Source organism: Podarcis tiliguerta, assembly GCF_965153285.1.
Source record: "Podarcis tiliguerta genome assembly, chromosome: 3".
Classification (NCBI taxonomy): Eukaryota; Metazoa; Chordata; class Lepidosauria; order Squamata; family Lacertidae; genus Podarcis; species Podarcis tiliguerta.
The window spans coordinates 96,146,896-96,166,903 of record NC_139536.1 but is presented as its reverse complement, the minus strand read 5'-3'; the positions used below and the strand labels follow the sequence as shown (position 1 = coordinate 96,166,903).

Sequence of the window (20,008 nt, the reverse complement as noted above, 5' to 3'; positions counted from 1 at the left end):
CAGGATTTTATTTTTATTTTTTAAACCCTCGAAGTCATAAAAACCCCAGAGCTGTTCAGAACTTCACTGGCAATGTTCTGGACAGCCTCATATTGTAAAGCCTCTTGGAGACCTGTAAAACTTATATTGGAAGCATAAAGTCTATCTCAGAGGATACAAACAAACTCTAGAAAGGTTTTTAAAATGTACAAACAAGAATAAATACCACTCAGCTAGCTCTTAATTGGTTTAAAATCAGAAACAGCAAGAGACAAACCCTCACCCCTTTCACACATAGAAAATTATAGAGAAAAGTGAATCCATTCTACTTATGCCTGGACTCATTTGTCTGCAGTTAATCTACTCCAAAAGTAGTGTTGCCATATTTCCCAAAATGAAAATCTCCTTTTTTTCTTTTTTGGGGGGAGCAAAACTGATGAGCTTTTTGGGGACATCTCCCCACAAAATGTTTTTTGGGGAACATCTCAGATACAGATAAGATTTTTTTAAAAAAATGTTCAGATAATGATGCAAGGCAAATCTTGAGGCCCATGTACACCCCTAGTATTTATAGATCCATTGATTGCAAGCATTCATCATGTCTTTGCAGACATTTCAGTGTTATGACAACTGCTACTTAGTGTAAAAACCGGCGGTGAAGTTTGTGACTGATTTGAGTTCTGCAACAGGTTCTTCCACAACTAAATCCAACCTCTTGTCCTGCAAAAACAAAACAAAGACATCAAAATCACAGTCTTTATTTTCATTAGGTTTTATCCCTTTAACCAAAATAACCCCTTTTCTAAATACAAATTTCGCTGCCCCCACAGGCTGCCTTGATCAATTGGGAAAATTCCACATCTATTAGCACATTCGTTTGTATGTGCAGCCTTTTCACTTCCATTGCAATGAATGAACTACCCCCAAATAATTCTGTATCTGCACTGGCAGGGGTCTGGAGTGGAGTGGTTGTGTATAATTCTGCCTTGCAAACATGACTTCCTTGGGATATTGATAATACCTACCTGTACTGCTGTTTCCGTATAGCTTGCCATTTTTTTAGTCTTCCTCATTATCTTTCTTTAAATGCCTTTCTTCCTTTGTAATCATCTGTCATCTGCCGCTCACTTGAATCCAAGCTATTCAGTTTTGTAATGTGCCTTTTTCTGCACTGTGGAAGGTTCTATGTTTGAATATTCCTTCAAGTTGAAAATATCCTCATGCTTACAAAAGTAGCAGAAAAGGGATGAGGCTTCTAGACTAGCTCATATTTAACATCTAGATTTATAGGTGCAGGGCTTCTAAATTGGGTAAGATCCATATATTTTATCCACCATCTGAAGTCTGGTACACGTAATCCTGTGCATCTGCTGCAATGCAGCTCTGCTCTGATAGAGAGCACTATCCTAACCCTTCCACGTTGATGACTGGGCACATAGGATGGCACTTCTGTGCCTCTCTGCTGGCCTCTGCAAGCAGAGAAGAGCACTGCCAATGAAAGGAGGAAACCCTACCTAGATGGGTGGGAAACTATCACTAGTGGTTCTCCTGCTGGCAAGAGTAAGCAGGAAGCACTGAAATGGAGCACTTCGAGGGTGAGGTGAAAGCTTTGGTAACATCATATCCAAAGCCTGGACGATGCCCCAGGCCCTTCAGCTATGCTTGCCTGGAACTGGCATAGCAAATGCAATAAAGAACTATTTTCACCATTCGCCAGCACAAGCCACCAGGTCTTAGGTCTCAGCAGTAGATTTGCCACTCCCATTCCTTCTAGACCCCACTGAAGATTGGTCTGTCATTTTTGGGGAAACGTGACACTTCAGCAATGAATGCCTTGTTATTCCATGATCAGTTGCTGCTCTTTGATGTCATTTTGTAGTTACAAAAGTGCACAATATTGTGAGGTCAAAATGTGTGTTTAGCTTATGCAGCTACATTTTGCTGTCAATCTCATTGCTGCTTTTTTTTTTTTTGTCTTTGATGTCAGAACTTCTGAAAAGATATGTAACTATACTGTTTAATGAACACCCGGTGGTGATTCTTTCACAGATCCAGGTCATAAGCTTTGCCACTGAGCATAACTGGGACTCTCTTGAAATCTATGACGGTGGTGACTTGACAGCACCAAGGCTTGGGAGTTTTTCAGGTATGTAGAGGTCTACATTGTGGTCTTACAATGGCCAAACCATAGGGATGGTGAAGAAATTTGGATAAGTTCGTATTTTTATGTGGACCTCCTAATTCACGGTGTGGTGTAGTGGTTAGGAGTGGTACACTTGTAATCTGGTGAACCAGGTTCGTGTCTCCGCTCCTCCACATGCAGCTGCTGGGTGACCTTGGTCTAGTCACACTTCTTTGAAGTCTGTCAGCCCTACTCACCTCACAGAGTGTTTTGTGTGGGGGAGGAAGGGAAAGGAGAATGTCAGCCGCTTTGAGAATCCTTTGGGTTGTGATAAAGCAGCATATCAAATCCAAACTACCCCTCCTCCTCCTCCTCCTCCTCCTCCTCCTCCTCCTCTTCTTCTTCTTCTTCTTCTTCTTCACACTCCCGAAAAACAATATGCCAGTTGAAATGCAGTTTTCCTTCAAAGTTCACACTTGCCTGAAAGTTGCAGGTCAATTCTCCAGCCATTATTACATCTTGCGAGCTTATATGCTTGCACAGATGGAACATTTGTGTGTGAAAATCCCCAGGAGCTACCCAAATAAATAATTGTACACATGACACGGAATATAGTTTTAGGTTATTGGCATAATTTTGGCCACAACTTTATTGATTACAGATAGTGAGTGGTTTGTTTAGGCATTGGTTCGACTAGGCTGCTCCTGACCTCAGCAGGACGCAGTACTGACGACTGGGCCCCACCATACCATCAGTGCCGGTAAATACCATGGGGGAGCATTGGTACAGGCACATGACTCAAGCTCACCACAAAATGCTCCCAGGGAGTCTTGCGAGGTCCTACCCCCCGAAAGGGGTCAACAAAAACATGGGGAGTCCCTGGATTCCTTTAACGGAATACCTGTTGCGCATTGGTTCTCTGACCTCCCCTCCACACCACCATTTTAACCAATGCCTAACCGCCAAAGCTTACAAAATTGTGACGATTTGCTACGCGGCAAGTGAAACCCAAGTGGCATCAGCCAAATGGGAAAATTGCAGACGACCCACGAAGGCATAGCAAGGTCACAGCAAGACTCTAAATATAGGGAAGGGTGGGCGGGTGATCCAGTGCACGAAGCGAAAAGAGGAAGCTCAACGCAACATGCAGCAATATATAAAGATCCCTCGGTTATTACACAACATACCCATTGGCCAGATTAGCCCAACAACCAAGGGACCACCAATCGGGTTGTTGTGGCTATCCAATTGCTCCCACCCACACAACAGTGAGGTCAGTTCTGATGATCTCACCGCAGCACATGCCCTTTGTGAAGAGGACCCGATTTACAGTATAATAATGTGACGTTGAACCTCACCCTATATGTTTTATTCTTCTTTATATGTTCTGCTTCTTTAAACGTTCCTGTGTTGCATAGATCTTGTGATAAATGACAGTGTTCATAACCTGTCCCATATTTCTGGCAGGTACTACAGTACCAGCATTGTTGAACAGCACCTCCAATCAACTTTACTTGCACTTCCACTCTGATATTAGCGTGGCAGCTGCTGGTTTTCACCTCGAGTACAAAAGTAAGTTTTAATTTTAGTATTATTTTGATTGGCATTGTGCCTCTTGTTTGTGTTTGCTAGGTATCATTCATATCATCACACTGTTTGCACGCCACCCAAAGCGGTGCAAAATTCCAGGGGTTCTAGGTGCTTATCCAGAGTTCGGTTTCCTTTGGAATGAGGGTCAGTGGAGACTATGGTGTCTTTATGAGATATGGTTTACACACACACACACACACACACACACACACACACAATCATATTTGATGGAGGGCTCACAGCATTAACCCCCCCCCCCCGGGGTCTTCCTTCTTCCATAGCCACAGCCTTGGATTGCAGCAATCAGGCATAGCTCTGTCTCCCAGCTGCCCGGCCTTCAGCCTTCTCCCACAACTCAGCTCTGGTCTTTGTCTTTCTAACTGCCAGGCAGTTGAGGGAAGGGAGGCATCCATTGGCTGTCTGGCACAGAGCCTCTTCCTTTGTTACCTTCATGGCCCATACTTGGAGGGCCATTACCTCACCAGGAAGCTAGCGTGGATCTAGGAATTAGAATGGGACTCAGGCATAGAGCCCACCCTCTAAACTCATAACAGCATTTCCCCCCCTACATAAATCCAGAACTGTCTTCACTGTGTTGCCTTTCCCCTGGTATTTTTTTATGTTAATAATGTCCAGTTTTGTGGCGTGGATAAAAGGTTGTTTTATGCTTTTATTCTATACATTTGTCAATATGTGCTCATGTGTGTGTGATCTCTGTAGTTGATATAATGACAGAGTATCGTAGCAACTGCATGCTTCGTGTAATGGTTTTGTCTGTCCTAGCCTTTCAGTCATGGAATGTTGTGTACAGCACACAGGCTGCTCTGGCAGGGTGTACAGTTGTTGCAAAGTCTTTGAGATTTGCTGTTTTATAATTATCCATGTTGATAGTGATGTTTATGTTGAAAAATAACAGCAGGGTCAGTTAGACTTCACATGCCGTTGTAGTTTCCATTGGGGGGTATTGTTAACCCCAGTGGCTTATATGGAACTGGCATCCCCAAACTCGGCCCTCCCGATGTTTTGGGACTACAACTCCCATCATCCCTAGCTAACGGGACCAGTGGTCAGGGATGATGGGAATGGTAGTCCCAAAACATCTGGAGAGCCGAGTTTGTTTAACCAGAAAAGGGAAGAAGAAGAAGAAGAAGAAGAAGAAGAAGAAGAAGAAGAAGAAGAAGAAGAAGTAGTAGTTATTTATACCCCATCCTTCCCAGCCAGAGCTGGGCTCAGGGCAGCTAACACCAATAAAATTACAGTAAAAACAGAATAGGAAAAAACAAAAAACAAAAAAAATTTAAAATACAGGTTAAAATGCAATTTAAAATGCAGCCTCATTTTAAAAGTAGCCCAGTACTTATCAATAAAGGTGTGATCATTATTATTTTAATTTTAACTTGCAGACAGTATGCTTAATAACTTTCATCCTAATTTTTTTTGGCTTTCTTGATATACATTTAGCCCCCATGCCAGATTGCTAAAGTCAGGGGTCCCCCCACCCCAATCAGCAGGAGGGCACATAGTATTGTGCAAGACAGCTTACAATATATTTAAAAAGAATAAAAAATAAGTATAAATGTTACAACATGAACAGGGATCACTAAATACTTGAAAGCACAGTTGGGATGCTAATTATTCTTGCTGGTTCTCTTTCTTCACGTAAGCATGGAGGATGACATCGTTTTCTGCTGCATCATGTGCTTGGATCAGGAATATATTGTATTTTATGCCAAAAAGGTTAGCACTATGTTTTCGCTTGGTAAATTACAGTACCATCCTAATCATGTCTACTCAGAGGTAAGCCTACTGAATTAAGTGGGGCATACCTCCAGGTAAATTGGATTAGGATTGTAGCCTAAATAAAAGTAAAGCCCTCCGGTTCTATATCATTTGGATGAGGATTTGGAAATGAAGCCGTGGAATTCCTGCTAGGATACCAGGAAGTTGTTAATTGAGATTTGATCACTGGGGAACATTTTGCACACTCTCATTTACATAGTGGCACTCATGTCCTTTTCAAACTTTTAAAAACTACTGATGCAAAATAGTGGTGTCCTCCGTGCGTAGCTATGTACATCAGTGAGTCATTCATATTAGCTAGAGGTAAGCGTTACAAAGGTGACTCTTAAATTTTAAGCATGAATATAGATATTAATTATTAGTCTGATAAATAGCTTGACAGAGATTAGATTCGCCAAACATCTTTACGTTTGCCTATGCAAACATTCTATTACCTTGTAGAAGGGCAATAACAATTTTCTGTGAGACTAGGGCTTATTAGAGTATGTAGATGAAGGCACCAAATAGTCCCTTAATGTTGATATTCATCTCCTTTTAATGAGCAGTCCCAAACAAGCAAGTATACCGATAAGCATCAATAGTAATACTTATAATTGGGGTAATCACTTTTCTAAAATGTTAATGTGTGCAAATTTTTGGAAAGGCCAGATTTCCAGCTGATGATAAATATTCAGGACCAGCAATCAGCCACAGGGTATCTTTATTCTGTGGTTCAATTTCCCTATTTATTTCCACTATTTGTATGCAAAGCTTCCTGTAATTTATATGAAAAAGAGGTAATTTATTGATGATGCCAAATGAGTTTCTGAAGCTTATTTATACAGAATGTGTTTTGAAAGGCTGCTGGTTTATAACACCTGCAGATGTTACGTCCTGGGCAGGATTCTGATATCAGTAACTTGACTGTTGCTCTTACCTGCTATCCGCAAGGTTAGATCAAACCTTCTGACTTTGTGTAACAGTGGTCCATTCCAGTTGAAACATTAAGCCATAGTTTAGTGCTACGTGAAAGTGCAGAACCTAGACTTCTGCTCTAGGGCATTGGAATTTGCTACCACCAGTCTTAAAAAGGAGATTAGACAAGTTCATGGCTATCAATAACTACTCGTAATGATCACTGTATGCTACCTCCATGATCTGAGCTAGCATGCCACTGAATACCAGTTTCTGGGGAACAATAGAGGAAGAGGACTGCTACCTTTGTGTTCCACTTTTGGGCTTTCTTGGGCATCTGGTTGGGCGTTATGGAAAACAGGATGTTGGATCAGATAAGCCTTTGATATGATCCAGCAGGGCTTTTCTTACATGTTTTCCTTTACCTCTTCTCCTGTGGGACTGCAAGGAAAAATCAGAAGCATCCACATGCTGTTTTAAACTATTCATGGTTTGAGCTTGCCTGTTGCGCTGAAACAGGTAACTGGGGGACAGGGAGATGGACTGCTTTTCAGAATTTGCAAGGAAGTCTAATTTTTAAAAACACAATGGTCAATGGTTCTACTTCTGCTTATATTTTCAAAAGGAAAGAGCCTTAGCTAGAGTCCAAAATGGCAGTGATAGCTTTGCCATGAATCATGGCTAAAGAGTCATGTCTTAAATTAATCTGAAATATAATAAGCCTTGTTTTTCAGCACGTTACGCAACCAATTTAGGATCAGACATGAGGTGATAAATAATATTATTTTTTAGAGAAAAAAAGGTTTCACTAAGTAAATACGAAACCAAATAAGTTAGGTTTGTGATGTGCATGTCATATTCATTTCTGTGATTAGAAGGAAACACTGAAGATTAGTTTAGCATATTCTTTCTTACTTTTGATGTGAATGTTTTTCTGTGCTCTCACTCTTTGTGCAACAATTGATTCACTGATGAAATGTTATCAGACGTACTTCCCTCGCCCACCATTCTGAATTGCTGCAATGAAAATGAATGGCAATAAATCACCATATCTTATGAACATAACCTGGACAAGTACTGATTTAATAAGAATCTTGATTTCGTCTCTTGATTTGGCCAGCAATTTTTAATGTGCCAGTTCTAAGCAAGTTTACTTGAAAATCAGCTCACTGAAATCAATGGCACTCACATCTTTTTAAAATGCTAAGTGTCAGGGCGCTTGACTGCACTGCCTGGTTTTATTGTTTTGTTTTTTTGTTTGCAGAAAAATACTTTGCTTTCAGATAGATCTATCAATACAAACAAACATCCCTCTAGAACTTAATAGCTTTTTAGCATCTCCGTGTTAGTGAAATAATTGCAGTGTGGGTAGCTTATAATAATATAATTGAGCAGCTAGCTACACAGAAAGTTGTGCAGAATACACAGTCACCGCAGGCTCCTTTGACTGCTGCTAATGCTCTTGTGTGTGTTGAACAAAATAAGTTTTTCTGTGGATCAAGATGGAAGAAGAAATAGCATCAAAGGGCCTTTGTGAAGCATTTGAACATATGAACAAATTCTGTCTACTTTTGTTATATTTGCAAGGGTTTTGTTTCTGTTTTCACCAGAAGATATTTATGTTGATATTTTCCCACTCCCTGTAGTAAGTGCAGTGGGGTGGTATTGTGTTTGGCTCTAAAAGAGCAAAAAAGGCACTTGTACACATCATGCATCTGCTTGGAGCAGGCATAGGCAAACTAGGCCCTCCAGATGTTTTGGGACTATAACTCCCATCATCCCTGACCACTGGTCCTGTTACCTTGAGATGATGGGATTTGTAGTTCCAAAACATCAGGAGGGGCCCAGTTTGCCTATGCCTGGCTTTGAGCAATCATATGCCATTAGTTGTGGTTTGGCCTCTTTCTTCTCAGTGGCTCATTCCGAGTTTTCTTCATGCCCACCTACCCTGGGTATGCAGTAAAGCACAGTATGGTTTCATAATTGGCTGAATTGTTTGTTGTTTAGGGAAGTTTTTAATGACTGATGTTTTAATGTATTTTTAATCTTTTGTTGGAAGCCACCCAGAGTGGCTGGGGAAACCCAGCCAGATGGGCGGGGTATAAATAATAAGTTGTTGTTGTTAATAAGTTGTTGTTGTTGTTTTGCTCTTGACCCATACTGACATGTTTGTCACTTCCTGCCAATCTCCTACCTTGAAAAATACCTGCATGGTTTGATCCACAGTGTATCTCCTTTGTTGTAAAGTTAATGAAGCTGTGGGTCTAGAAGATCATTGCTAGGATTCCCACTTCTTTATTCTGAATGTGCAACTACCTCTTTCCATTCTTTATCTTATATTAAGATATTAGGTTGCTGCTTAAGAGATAGGTTTTGTTAAAATGCTACTGAAGCGCACCTATTTCAGATGCTTAAACCTTTTTCTTTCAAATGCAAAATGGTTTGTTGTATTTATTAAATACATGTACAGTCACCCCAAATCCAGCAAGAGTCACCCTTACACAAAGCACTGGAATATCCTGATGTTTCCCACTGTACAGCTGAAGGCTCTTACTCTGGCCTTCCTGTAAATTGAGCACACCCATATTTTGGGTAAGAAAAAGAAAATACGAAATGGACATACGATATCAGTGAACAGATGGGGAAACTGTCTTTGAAGAAGAAGAGAATTGATAATAGCCTGATTTGCTAAGCATAGCAGTACAAGTCTTTTTATGTTTCAGATGAATGACTATGGCTTAGAGTTTGCCAAAGGCACACCTAGAATCTTTATTTACCCATAGTAAAGGCATACATTCTATGTGCACTGGTATTTTATCCAGATTGCACACTCCTAGCTACACTGTGACACCAGTTTTTAAGACCCACGGGTTTGTAATGTAAAGACTTAGCACAGTGTGATGTTCATTGTCTCAAAATGGTGAGGGGGAAGAGGAAAGAATATTGCATTTTTGTTTTATGCAATAATTCGGTCTCGGATTGATTGCAATAATGATGCTGCCTTTAGTGCTAGTTTTGATTGACAGCTATTGTTTTATGGAAGAAATTAGCCATATCATCAGGTTATTTTCTGTGCTACAAGGAATCATTAGCTGTAGAAAAGCCCATTTAGATTAATGGAAGAATTAATTAAATTATTGAGTCAAAAGAGCAACAAACTCTACAAGGAGTTCATTAAAGTTATTCTCAAATTTTCATCAGTCATAAAAACAAAATGATCTGATAGAGGAAACCAAGAATTCACACACAAAATGTGACTTTAAATCTAGTTTTCTAATACATTTCCAAAATTTTATCTGCTTTTATTTTAACTAGTTCAAAACAAGTAGTATAAGAATCTCTCAATTTCTAGCAAAAATTCATGTAGTACCTATACTGTAGTTGTTCCTGGCCTGTAAACAACTTTTTGAAGTACTTCAGCTGTACATGATTGTGCTACAAGTTGTATGTTAAGTGCTTTTTTATCTATCTGTTTCTTAAACAAGTTTCAATTTCAAGGACTAAATGCTTAAGGAGTGCCAACTGTAGTATGGGTAAAATTGCATTCTGATGGTGATAAGACAGCATTATCTTTTTACTCCCTCCCTAGCTCCAAAGCAAGTTTGTTAACACGAGTGTCCCCAATCTGTTTTCATACTCCATACACATGCTGCATAACCAGTGCTTTTTTTTCTTAAAAACAACAACAACAACGTTTAGGGGTACTCTCATTTTCCTACTCATAATGAAATACTGCCCCTCAATGAGGCCAAACCTAGATTCACAAAATGTTTAGGGGTATGCGTACCCCTGCCCCCCCCAAAAGTACTGTCCGTAACTTATATCTATGTCCTGAATAAACTATGGCCACAAATAAGTTTTGTGTCTGGATTTTCATTTTTTGAAATATGGCCACCCTAGGCAATGGTCTAGCATATCCACTGCCACACCTGCAGATGTGAAGAAGAAGAAGAAGAAGAAGAAGAAGAAGAAGAAGAAGAAGAAGAAGAAGAAGAAGAACTGTGTGTCATCACCATATTGCTGACAACATACTCCAAAGCTCCAGATGACCCCACTCAGCAGTTTCATATAGATGTTAAACAGCAGTTGGAGAGGGGGAGACTCGAATCCTGAGCAACCTCATATTGAATGACTATCCAAGTAGGACCACAACTACCACAAAGTGGTGCCACCCACCCCTAACTTGGACATCCGCTCCAGAAGGATAACTTGGTTGATGGTACTGAAAGCTTCTGAGAGGTCAAGGAGAATTAAGAAGGACATATTTCCCCTGTCTCTTTCCCAACAGAGGTCACCATACGGGACAACCAAAGCAGTTTCTGTGCTAAAAGCAGGTCTAAACCCCAGTTGAAATGGACATGACAAAAATTTCTACATTAGGGCATGCTGTTGGAAACATGAACTTGTTATTCAGATTTTACTGGGTCAAGTTAACTCCCCAATCATTGGGATTCTTAACTTTGTGCTGCATTATGTATGGAAACACATGCCAGGATTTGTGATGTAGACAATCATGGCAGAAGAAGATATTTCCAGCTCACAGTGGCAATCAAAGGAATCTATTAAAATCTCCTAGATTCTGTATGCAGAGAAGGAAGGTAGTAATAGCCTACCTCTGGCTTCTGTTATTGATACATTGATCTTCCTTTCTCCTTACCTGTTTGAGTATTCCTTTGAGAAAAAGTAATTGCCAACCATAGCAGTATTGACTGTCCCTGTTGGACAGCAAGAGGCAAGATGTTGACTTTACAGAAAGGGAATTGTGCAAGTTCAGAACGCATTAAGGAGTGTTATCAAGGTGATTTTAAACACCCAAGTCTATATTTGCGGTTTTAGTCTTCTTTCTTCACACTGCCTCTTGAACTTCTTGCCACACCCTTGATTTGTTATCGCTGTCCCCCCACTGTCCTCATTGTCAATGGCGAGCTCCCATTGCTGTGCCCCAGCTTCTGCCAACCTAGCAGTTTGAAAGCATACCAGTGCAAGTAGAGATAAATAGGTACCACTGCAACAGGAAGGTAAACAGTGTTTCTGTGTGCTCTGGAATCACGGTCTTTCGTGTGCCAGAAGCAGTTTAGTCATGCTGGCTACGTGACCCGGAAAGCAGTCTGCGGACAAACGCCGGCTCCCTGGCGTGAAAAGTGAGATGAGCACCACACCCCATTGGCACCTTTGACTGCACTTAACTGCCCAGGGGTCCTTTACCTTTTACATTTACTATAAGACTAGGTGCCAGCAGCAGCCAGGAGTGCATTCATCTGGGATATCTGCCACCCTCTTTTCCTGTGAAGCTACACTAGCCAACCACTGAAAGCCCTTGGCAATTCACTATTACATTATTCTAATGTACTGTAAGAGGGGCTGTCTTTGAAGACAGTTCAGAAACATTAGTTGGTCCGGAACAGGAGTAGCCAATACTGTATGTTCTTAGACTACATCTCCATCAATGTCCCCAGCCAACATAGCCAATGGTGAGGAATGTTGGAAGTTGTACACCAAAATCAGGGATGTTAGGACAGAACATATCACTGATATTGTACTGTCTACACTGGTTACTAGTTTGTTTCAAGGTTAAATTTAAAGTGCTTATTCTTACCATTAAACTTCTGAATAGAGGTAAGTGCCATCTGCTCCGTAGACTTAGAATTAAAATAATTTTGAGTTGGTGCTGCTGCAGATCTTGGCGCCACAGTCTCTTTCCCAAGATTTGTGGTTCTGTCCCAAGTAGTCTCAAATTAATAGATACTTGCAGGGTGGGAGAGGCAAGACAGACAATCTCGGCTTCCACCATCCAGGTATTTCTGCCCTCCTGCACACCAGGATACTTGCCTGTTTCCAAGGGACCAGATGTGTACTGGAGGTGGCTGGATGTGCCATCTTTGAAAACAATGAAGACAATGGGAAGAATTCAAAATAACATTTCTGCTTGCCAGACGGTATGACCTCCCCTCTGCCACCTAGGACTTCCTGCATGTATTCCCCTAGCTGGATGGAGGATCGAACACGTGAATAGTTTGTACACCAGGTTCCCTGTTCTGATCCAAGAGCTGGACTAGTGTATGCCTAATTCTTAAATAAATCAGAAAATCCTGTGTATTATCTTTTTTTCAGTAGGGGAGTTGGGACTGGATTTAGTTCCCCCATGAACCCCCTTTCCCCCACAAACAGCTGATTCTAGCTTTTCAGAGTCTTATCTTCTTGATGCAGGCCCAGCTGCTTAGTGCACACTGTTATTTCTGATCCACCTTATTCTATTATATAAATAAAGTGCTGAGAGACATGTCTCTGCTCCTTTTTCACTGGGATACTGGATGGTGAAAAATAAGATATAATTTAAACCTCAGCCACAGTTCCAGTGGCTTGAATGACAGGTGAATACTTAGATAAGACATAATTATTACAAACTCTAACTTTTGGCAATAAATGTTGTGTTCTTGGCAGAGATATACAGGTGTAAAATCAAGAGTTGCGTGGTTTCTCTGCGAAGAAGAATTGAGGCAGGGAAGCATTACGTTTCAGTGGATTCCGAATCAGTTCTAAGGCAGTATTTCTAACCTCCAGTCTATGGTGTTGGATGTTTTGGTCTGCTAGCTTTCACCAGAGGCTTTTTGCTGCAGCCCCACCCCCAGCACAGTGAATAAACTCCTACTACCTGGAAAAGGGTGTTACAGGGATGGGGCAGAACAGGGCTGGCCCATTCCGTTCTCTAGAACATCTGGGTCCTGGAGCTGGTACAGCAAAACAAACAAACAAACCCCCCCCCTTCCACTTTTTGTCTTAACTGGTTCAAGCTGGCAGAACTTTGAGTATGGCCGTGGTTCCTCTACTCTGATTCTCACTCGTTTGCTCTATAAATGCTCTAAATTGCTCTATAAATGTATATTTCCTTCTCTATCTTTTTTTTTTAAAAAATTTTTAAGTAGGGCTTATAGCTCAAGTCTAACAAGTGGTATGTAGTACAGATGTATTTTTTTTCTCCCCCAATACTTTTTATTTGTTTTGAATTCCCCTGTGGAAACGTATTGGATCACAATTTCATTTCACATTTATTAAGGGTTTACTTCTGTTCACATTCATGAGTTAATTCTCATACTTGCACAGAATTTGTCCTCTATGCCAAGGAATAAGGCTATTCGCTGCAAACTAAGACTTTATAGAAATTAAGAGCAATATTTAATTATACATCTCTCTCTCTCTGTGTGTGTGTGTGTGTGTGTGTGTGTGTGTGTGTGTCACACACTAATATATATCACATTTCTTTTTTGTGAAACATAAGAAGCAAAGCTTTTTTGAGACTGGATCAAACAGCCTAGGGAATTTTATTTTGGTTAGTTGACTGTGTCGTGTAATGAATGCTAATATACTTTCAGAAATGTTAACTAGATTATAGTGCTGTGAGCTTTCTTGTCATTGATGGCAGTGATGCCTGGAAAATATTGGAGGTCACTGTAATGACGTGCCTGGATGTATGTCTCGTGCCAGAGCTGGAATGGCAAAAGTATTTAACAAGCAGGAACTGGGATGAGATCACTGGGAGAGTGATCAGTATTGACATTAATGAGTTTTATGTCCTATGCCAAAAGAGTTAGCTGACCTGTGAAGAGCATGCAGTAAGCAATTTCCTGTACAAGAGAGGCATGCTACCCTTGAAAACAGTACTTGATATTCATAAGCTGTGAATGAGAACTACAGCATGTAAAGCATGTGGTCTAAAGAATACCTTGTCTCTGGCTCTGCAGCATGGCAGATAGAGCTCTGCCAACCTTTTCCTTTAAGCCCCCTTCATTCTTCAGTAAGACATCATCATGCCACACTATGTCCTGTTCAAGAGACTTGCACATGCATGTGTGTACACACACACACACACACACACACTTGCAGTGTGCATTATTGAGCATGAATTCCTTCTGTGAGTGTGAATGAATTTCTAGGTTTGCCACACCATTATATTTTGAAGCTAATTTTACTCAACAGCGAAGATATAAAATGTGACCTATTACCGTTGTTTCATATGTATATACATGCCTCTGTGTGTGACTGTGTGTGTATATGTCTCTCTCTGTGCAATATATACACACATACATACTATTGATGGCTTTATGTATCTGTTTGTGTATTTATATTGAACTGCTCTTCCTTTCTGTCCTGCTGCTATCTTTTCTTCCCTTGTGTTCACTTAGATTATGGCATGCTTAAGTCAGGGACTTTAACATCTTTTTAATTTTGTGAATTGATTAGATCATGTTATATGCTAAAGAACAAAAAAAGTAATAAAACTTCAAAACAACATGAATATTTTAATATGTTTTGTTCCATTTCCCCCCTTTATTTTGTTTTAGCTGTAGGCCTTGCTGCCTGCCCAGAACCAGTAATTCCTAGCAATGGATTCAAAATGGGCGATAGATATATGGTGAATGATGTTTTGTCATTTCAGTGTGAGCCAGGATACACATTACAGGTACTTGCATTTTCTTTTGAAATGGTATAGTTGCTGTTCTAACATATTGGGCTGGATTCATAATTGAATAGAGCAGAAACCCACAACATGGGTGCTTCCATGGTGAGAGTGATTTTTGTCAGTTCTTGCTCCCACAATTTACATCTCCTAAGGCAGTGGCTCCCAGCTGGGGGTCCGCAGACCCCAGGGTGTCTGTGTAATCTACCCAGGGGATCTGTGGCACCATTCACATGACCAAAACTACCATAGAGATATCAAATCTTTCAAAAGCAAAGAGTCCATGGCTTAGCTTTTGAAAACAAACAAACATGGAGTCCGCAGTACTTTACTAATATCTTCTGCTAGATCAAATTCTTTTGGTGAAGAAAAGGTATCCTCTTGAAATATTTTCAGCTCTTTGTCTCATATGAAAAGGATCAGGATAAATAAGTGATGGTTGCTTTTTCACTCTGCTTGCTGAAGAGAACTGCATAAAGTCAAAACTTTGCATATTTTCCCCATCTCTCTCATCAACAAAAATTTGCTCCAGCAGAGGAACATCAGCAATTTTCTCTTTCATATTTTCTGAGACTACCACACCTGCAACTCTTTTATATGAAGTGATATAGCTAACAGAAATCAATTGGACATGATACTCAGAAATAATCAGAATTCCTATTAATTTAAATAGGTCTTAACTGTTGCTAATTTTCTCTGGATTGGGAGTATACGTTTTGCATTCAATTTAATACACTCTGCAGGAAAGGAACATGCCCTATATCAGGTCATAACCCTCTAGCCCAGTACTGTCTTACTCTGAGTAACAGTCACTCTCCAGTGTTGAAGGCAAAGGCCTTTCATACCATCTACTGGGGCTGATGCCAGCAATTAAAACTGGGACCTTTTGTGAGCAAATCTTTTTCTCTGCCACTGGGTTATGATCCATCTCCAAATATGACAGTAAACTGTCAGACAACTGTTGTTTCAGACATGTTTGCCTGCCTCTGTACATCTCTTTCTTTTTCGATGGACACTTGGAAGTTGTGGCTTTATTTAATTTTCCTTGGTATCTTCCTCCCTGTTCCTATTTCATTATTACTTCTGATTATTCTTAGATTTTTATTCTTTTCTATTGGTCCTTCTGCAAAGCAAATAAAATAGTCATTCATAATAAAATTAGTTTTGCTTGCATAATGGGCCTATCTTCTTGAAAGGTAAAATAGAGTTGATTTTCCATTTATATACCTGCTTCTCTGCCAGGGTTTCTTTTCTCTTTTTAAAGCCTTACATGCCTATTCAGACCTTTTTTGCAGTCTGTGGTTTTGCTTTTCTTAGTGGTAATTGCCATATTATGATAATGTGAGAATATATTAATGCAGTCTTCCTTGATTTATAAATAAATGTATGACCTTTCTTAGTGCAAAAATCTCACTGAGGCATAGATTCTGAGCTAGCATCAGTGCTGCTAAACACTAGAATGCAGACTGCAATATTACATTTGGTCTTCTTTTGCTGAAATCTAAATAAATAGTTTGCACATGCCAAAGTTCAAGTGAGTTCTCTGTCACAGTGTTTCTGACTGCCTTTCTTTGGGCAATGCATATGTTTTAAACACATCAGCCTACACTGACAAGTCACCAGTGGACAAACATATATCGTAGCTACCAGAATATATACATTTTTGCCATAAGTATGAATTTAAAATATACAGTCGTACTTTGGAAGTTGAACGGAATCAGTTCTGGAAGTCCATTTAACTTCCAAACCTTTCAAAAATCAAAGTGCCGCTTCTGATTGGCTGCAGGAAGACCTGTCGGATGTTCAGCTTCCAAAAATAGTTCACAAACTGGAACACTCACTTCTGGGTTTGCAGCGTTCAGGAGCCAAAACATTCGAGAACTAAGCTGTTCAAAAACCAAGGTATGACTAATCTAAAATTAGACCACTGAAAGTCAACAAGGAGAAGGGGTTAGGAATGGCATTATACAATAAATAATCAATGTCCACAGCAATACTACTATTTATGTATTTATTAAATTTGTTAGTATTTCTCAGCACAACCTAAGGCGACTTACAACCAACCAGACAATCAGACAGAACCCCCACAGAGATACATTAAGACCAAGGTGGAAAACATCCTGCCCACTTCTAAAAGGCTGCAGATAGTTAAAAGCCAAAGGCTTGATTGTGGAGGAAATTTATTGCCTGGCACCTAAAGGACTACTACTGCATTGCTTTGTCAAGCACTTGGTTATATATTAGTACTACATTGTACTTCATGCTATGTCATCTTGGGAAAACACAGGGCTAGCCTTAGACCTTGACAATGGGCTTCACTAGAATATGACACTTGTTTCAATGTTGTCACCACAAGAGTTAGATTGTTTTACTGTGGATGTATCCAGCAACATGTTCTGAACACAATAATGATACATTAATGGTGGATTTATTCTGCTTTATTAGTTGTTCTGTGACATTTCCCCGATATGGCCACATTATCACTGTTGGAAAGCGTTGTAGCGCCACAAAAGCAGGAGGGGAAAACGCACAGAGAAGATTAGTGCTATGAAAACTTAGGAGTTCCAGAAGGAGGATACAGAAGATGCACTGTCTGGAAATCAAGCCATTTGACCACCACCAACCTTTTTTTTTTTACATGCACAAAGGGTATTGACAGTAAGATCAGACATGGCTGCTTCTCTGATAGCATGAGCTCAAATAATTTATTATAATTGTATATTTTTTTATTGTCGTAACCCACCTGGGGACTATGTGGTGAAGGGCAGATAAGGAAACACAATAAATCAAATCAGCATGAATGAGCAACAAAAAGAATGTTTGCAGGGGCCCCTAAATATGATGATGTATTTCTAAATTATTTGATTGGTAGCCACCCTAATAATAAGCACACTGAGGTTAAAAATAGAGTTACAATGGAGATAGTACAGGAATGCAACTCCCCTATGAGGAAAAGTTATTATTATTATTATTTTTCTTTGTTAAGAAAGAATCTAGACATTTTAGGATTTGAAAGAGATGGATAAAAATATGCATGCTGTGGATAGAAATACTTTTCATCCTTCTCTCACAATAGCAGAACATGAGATCATCCAATGAAATGGAACAGTGGTAGTTGCCTCTCTCCATGAACCCATCCCTCCCTTCCTTCCTTCCTTCCTTCCTTCCTTCCTTCCTTCCTTCCTTCCTCTTCAAACCCACTCCCAACCCTTGGGGTGGAAAGGAGGAGTCAGGGAAGTCGGCTTTTGTGAGCCCAACTGCGTATGTTTTTCTGTGGCTGAAACCCTGTGAAATGTGAAATCTATAACCACAGTTTGTAACATTTTTGGCAGACTAACCACAACCCAACAAGGAATGGGACAACCTTGTTGTTGTTTAGTCACTTAGTCGTGTCCGACTCTTCGTGACCCCATGGACCAGAGCACGCCAGGCACTCCTGTCTTCCACTGCCTCCCGCAGTTTGGTCAGACTCATGCTGGTAGCTTCGAGAACACTATCCAACACACTATCCAGCCATCTCGTCCTCTGTCGTCCCCTTCTCCTTGTGCCCTCCATCTTTCCCAAAATCAGGGTCTTTTCCAGGGAGTCTTCTCCTCTCTTGAGGTGGCCAAAGTATTGGAGTCTCAGCTTCAGGATCTGTCCTTCCAGTGAGCACTCAGGGCTGATTTCCTTAAGAATGGATAGGTTTGATCTTCTTGCAGTCCATGGGACTCTCAAGAGTCTCCTCCAGCACCATAATTCAAAAGGGACAACCTTATATCCATTCATCTCCATAGGTGCCAATGCCCTGGGGCCCTAGGTGCATGAGCACCCACAAAATTCCCCATGAAGGGGCCAGGCACCCGCAAATTTCCGTGCCAGGACCATGCACGCTGCATGGCACCCATGGTCGTGGAGTCAAGCTGGCATTCCTGTTTATCTCAGTGGGTTTTGGTTCATAGAATCACAGAATTCTGGAGCTGAAAGAGTCCCTGCAAGTCATCTAGTTCAGCTCCTAGGAAGGAGAGTTGAGCTAACTGTTGGATTGCAGCCACAGCACACGTGTTCTTTTGAAAGTTTATCCATATTGAGAAGAACTTGGGTATAGATTACATTTGATTTAATTCCGCACTCTCTGTATGTATTTGACGAGAGATATTTTTTTAAAAAAAATCCTAACCAAACTATAATTTCACTAGTTCTGGAATTGAAACCATGTACATTACATTGATTGGGCAGTATAGTTAAGACATTATGGCACAATCCTGTTCTGCGCTCTCCACTGAAAAAAGGGAGAGCAGTCTTTTAAAAAATCTCTTTCTACACCGAACCATTGTCTGATCTTGAAATAAATCCCATCCTTTGGTAGCATGGTGAAGAATGCAAATGAGGATGTTACATTGCTCTGCAAACCTATGCAATAATTGAGTTCAGAACAGTGGTTTTGAAACAGTTTCTTAAGACATGTGGCACAACTCATTTCCCATTTTAAAAGGAATTCTAATTATTGCAGTAGTCTTTTGTTTAACCTTAATTAGAAAACTGTCATGGGTAGTAAAGTGCAGGGGGAGAGTAATTGGCAAAAGGATTTCACTAGCAACGCTGGTGTTTTCTCCTTAGAATAATTATGCTAAATTGCCAGGGGAAAGCTGGAGAAACAGAGGACAATGATGAATCATTATTTTTTATTTTATTTTAGGGGCGCTCTCATATTTCTTGTATGCCTGGAACAGTTCGCCGTTGGAACTACCCTTCTCCTCTATGTATAGGTATGCATGCATACTTTTTGAACCATGTGTTATTAAGAATGACATAAGTATAAAACCAAAGTGTTAATTAGCAGCTGCAGTTTGTATCTGCTGATATCAAGCCCGTTTGACTGGAAAATGTCGCTTTTACACCTATCAGATGGTACCCTCGAACCATTGACCCTGATTATCCAGAATTAAGGGAAAGGTTTCTCCTTTTCTCATGTCTCGACTTTCCCTTTCATATACATGCTTTTTATTTAGTACACCTTCCCCTGTTGAGTTAAAATGTGAATTAACATATTGATTCTGAAATATACTCGGGGTCGAGTGTGGATTTCATGCTCTTTATTCAGCTCAGCGTAGTGAGGAGGAATGGAAGTTCCCCCAGAATGTCTGCTTTATATACACTATTTACACAATGGGCCCCACATGATTGGC

General features: G+C 40.3%; 1 protein-coding gene across 5 annotated transcripts in view; it reads left to right on the top strand.

The window, feature by feature from the left end:
• CSMD1 (CUB and Sushi multiple domains 1) overlaps positions 1 to 20,008 on the top strand; it is a 920,428-nt gene that overhangs the window by 799,904 nt on the left and 100,516 nt on the right. For all 5 annotated transcript variants that reach the window (XM_083431289.1, XM_083431288.1, XM_083431290.1 and 2 more), the window contains 4 exons: positions 2,029 to 2,125; positions 3,569 to 3,673; positions 14,725 to 14,843; positions 19,519 to 19,588. In XM_083431289.1, coding sequence (XP_083287415.1) covers positions 2,029 to 2,125; positions 3,569 to 3,673; positions 14,725 to 14,843; positions 19,519 to 19,588 — 391 coding nt within the window. The remainder of the gene's footprint in view (positions 1 to 2,028; positions 2,126 to 3,568; positions 3,674 to 14,724; positions 14,844 to 19,518; positions 19,589 to 20,008) is intronic.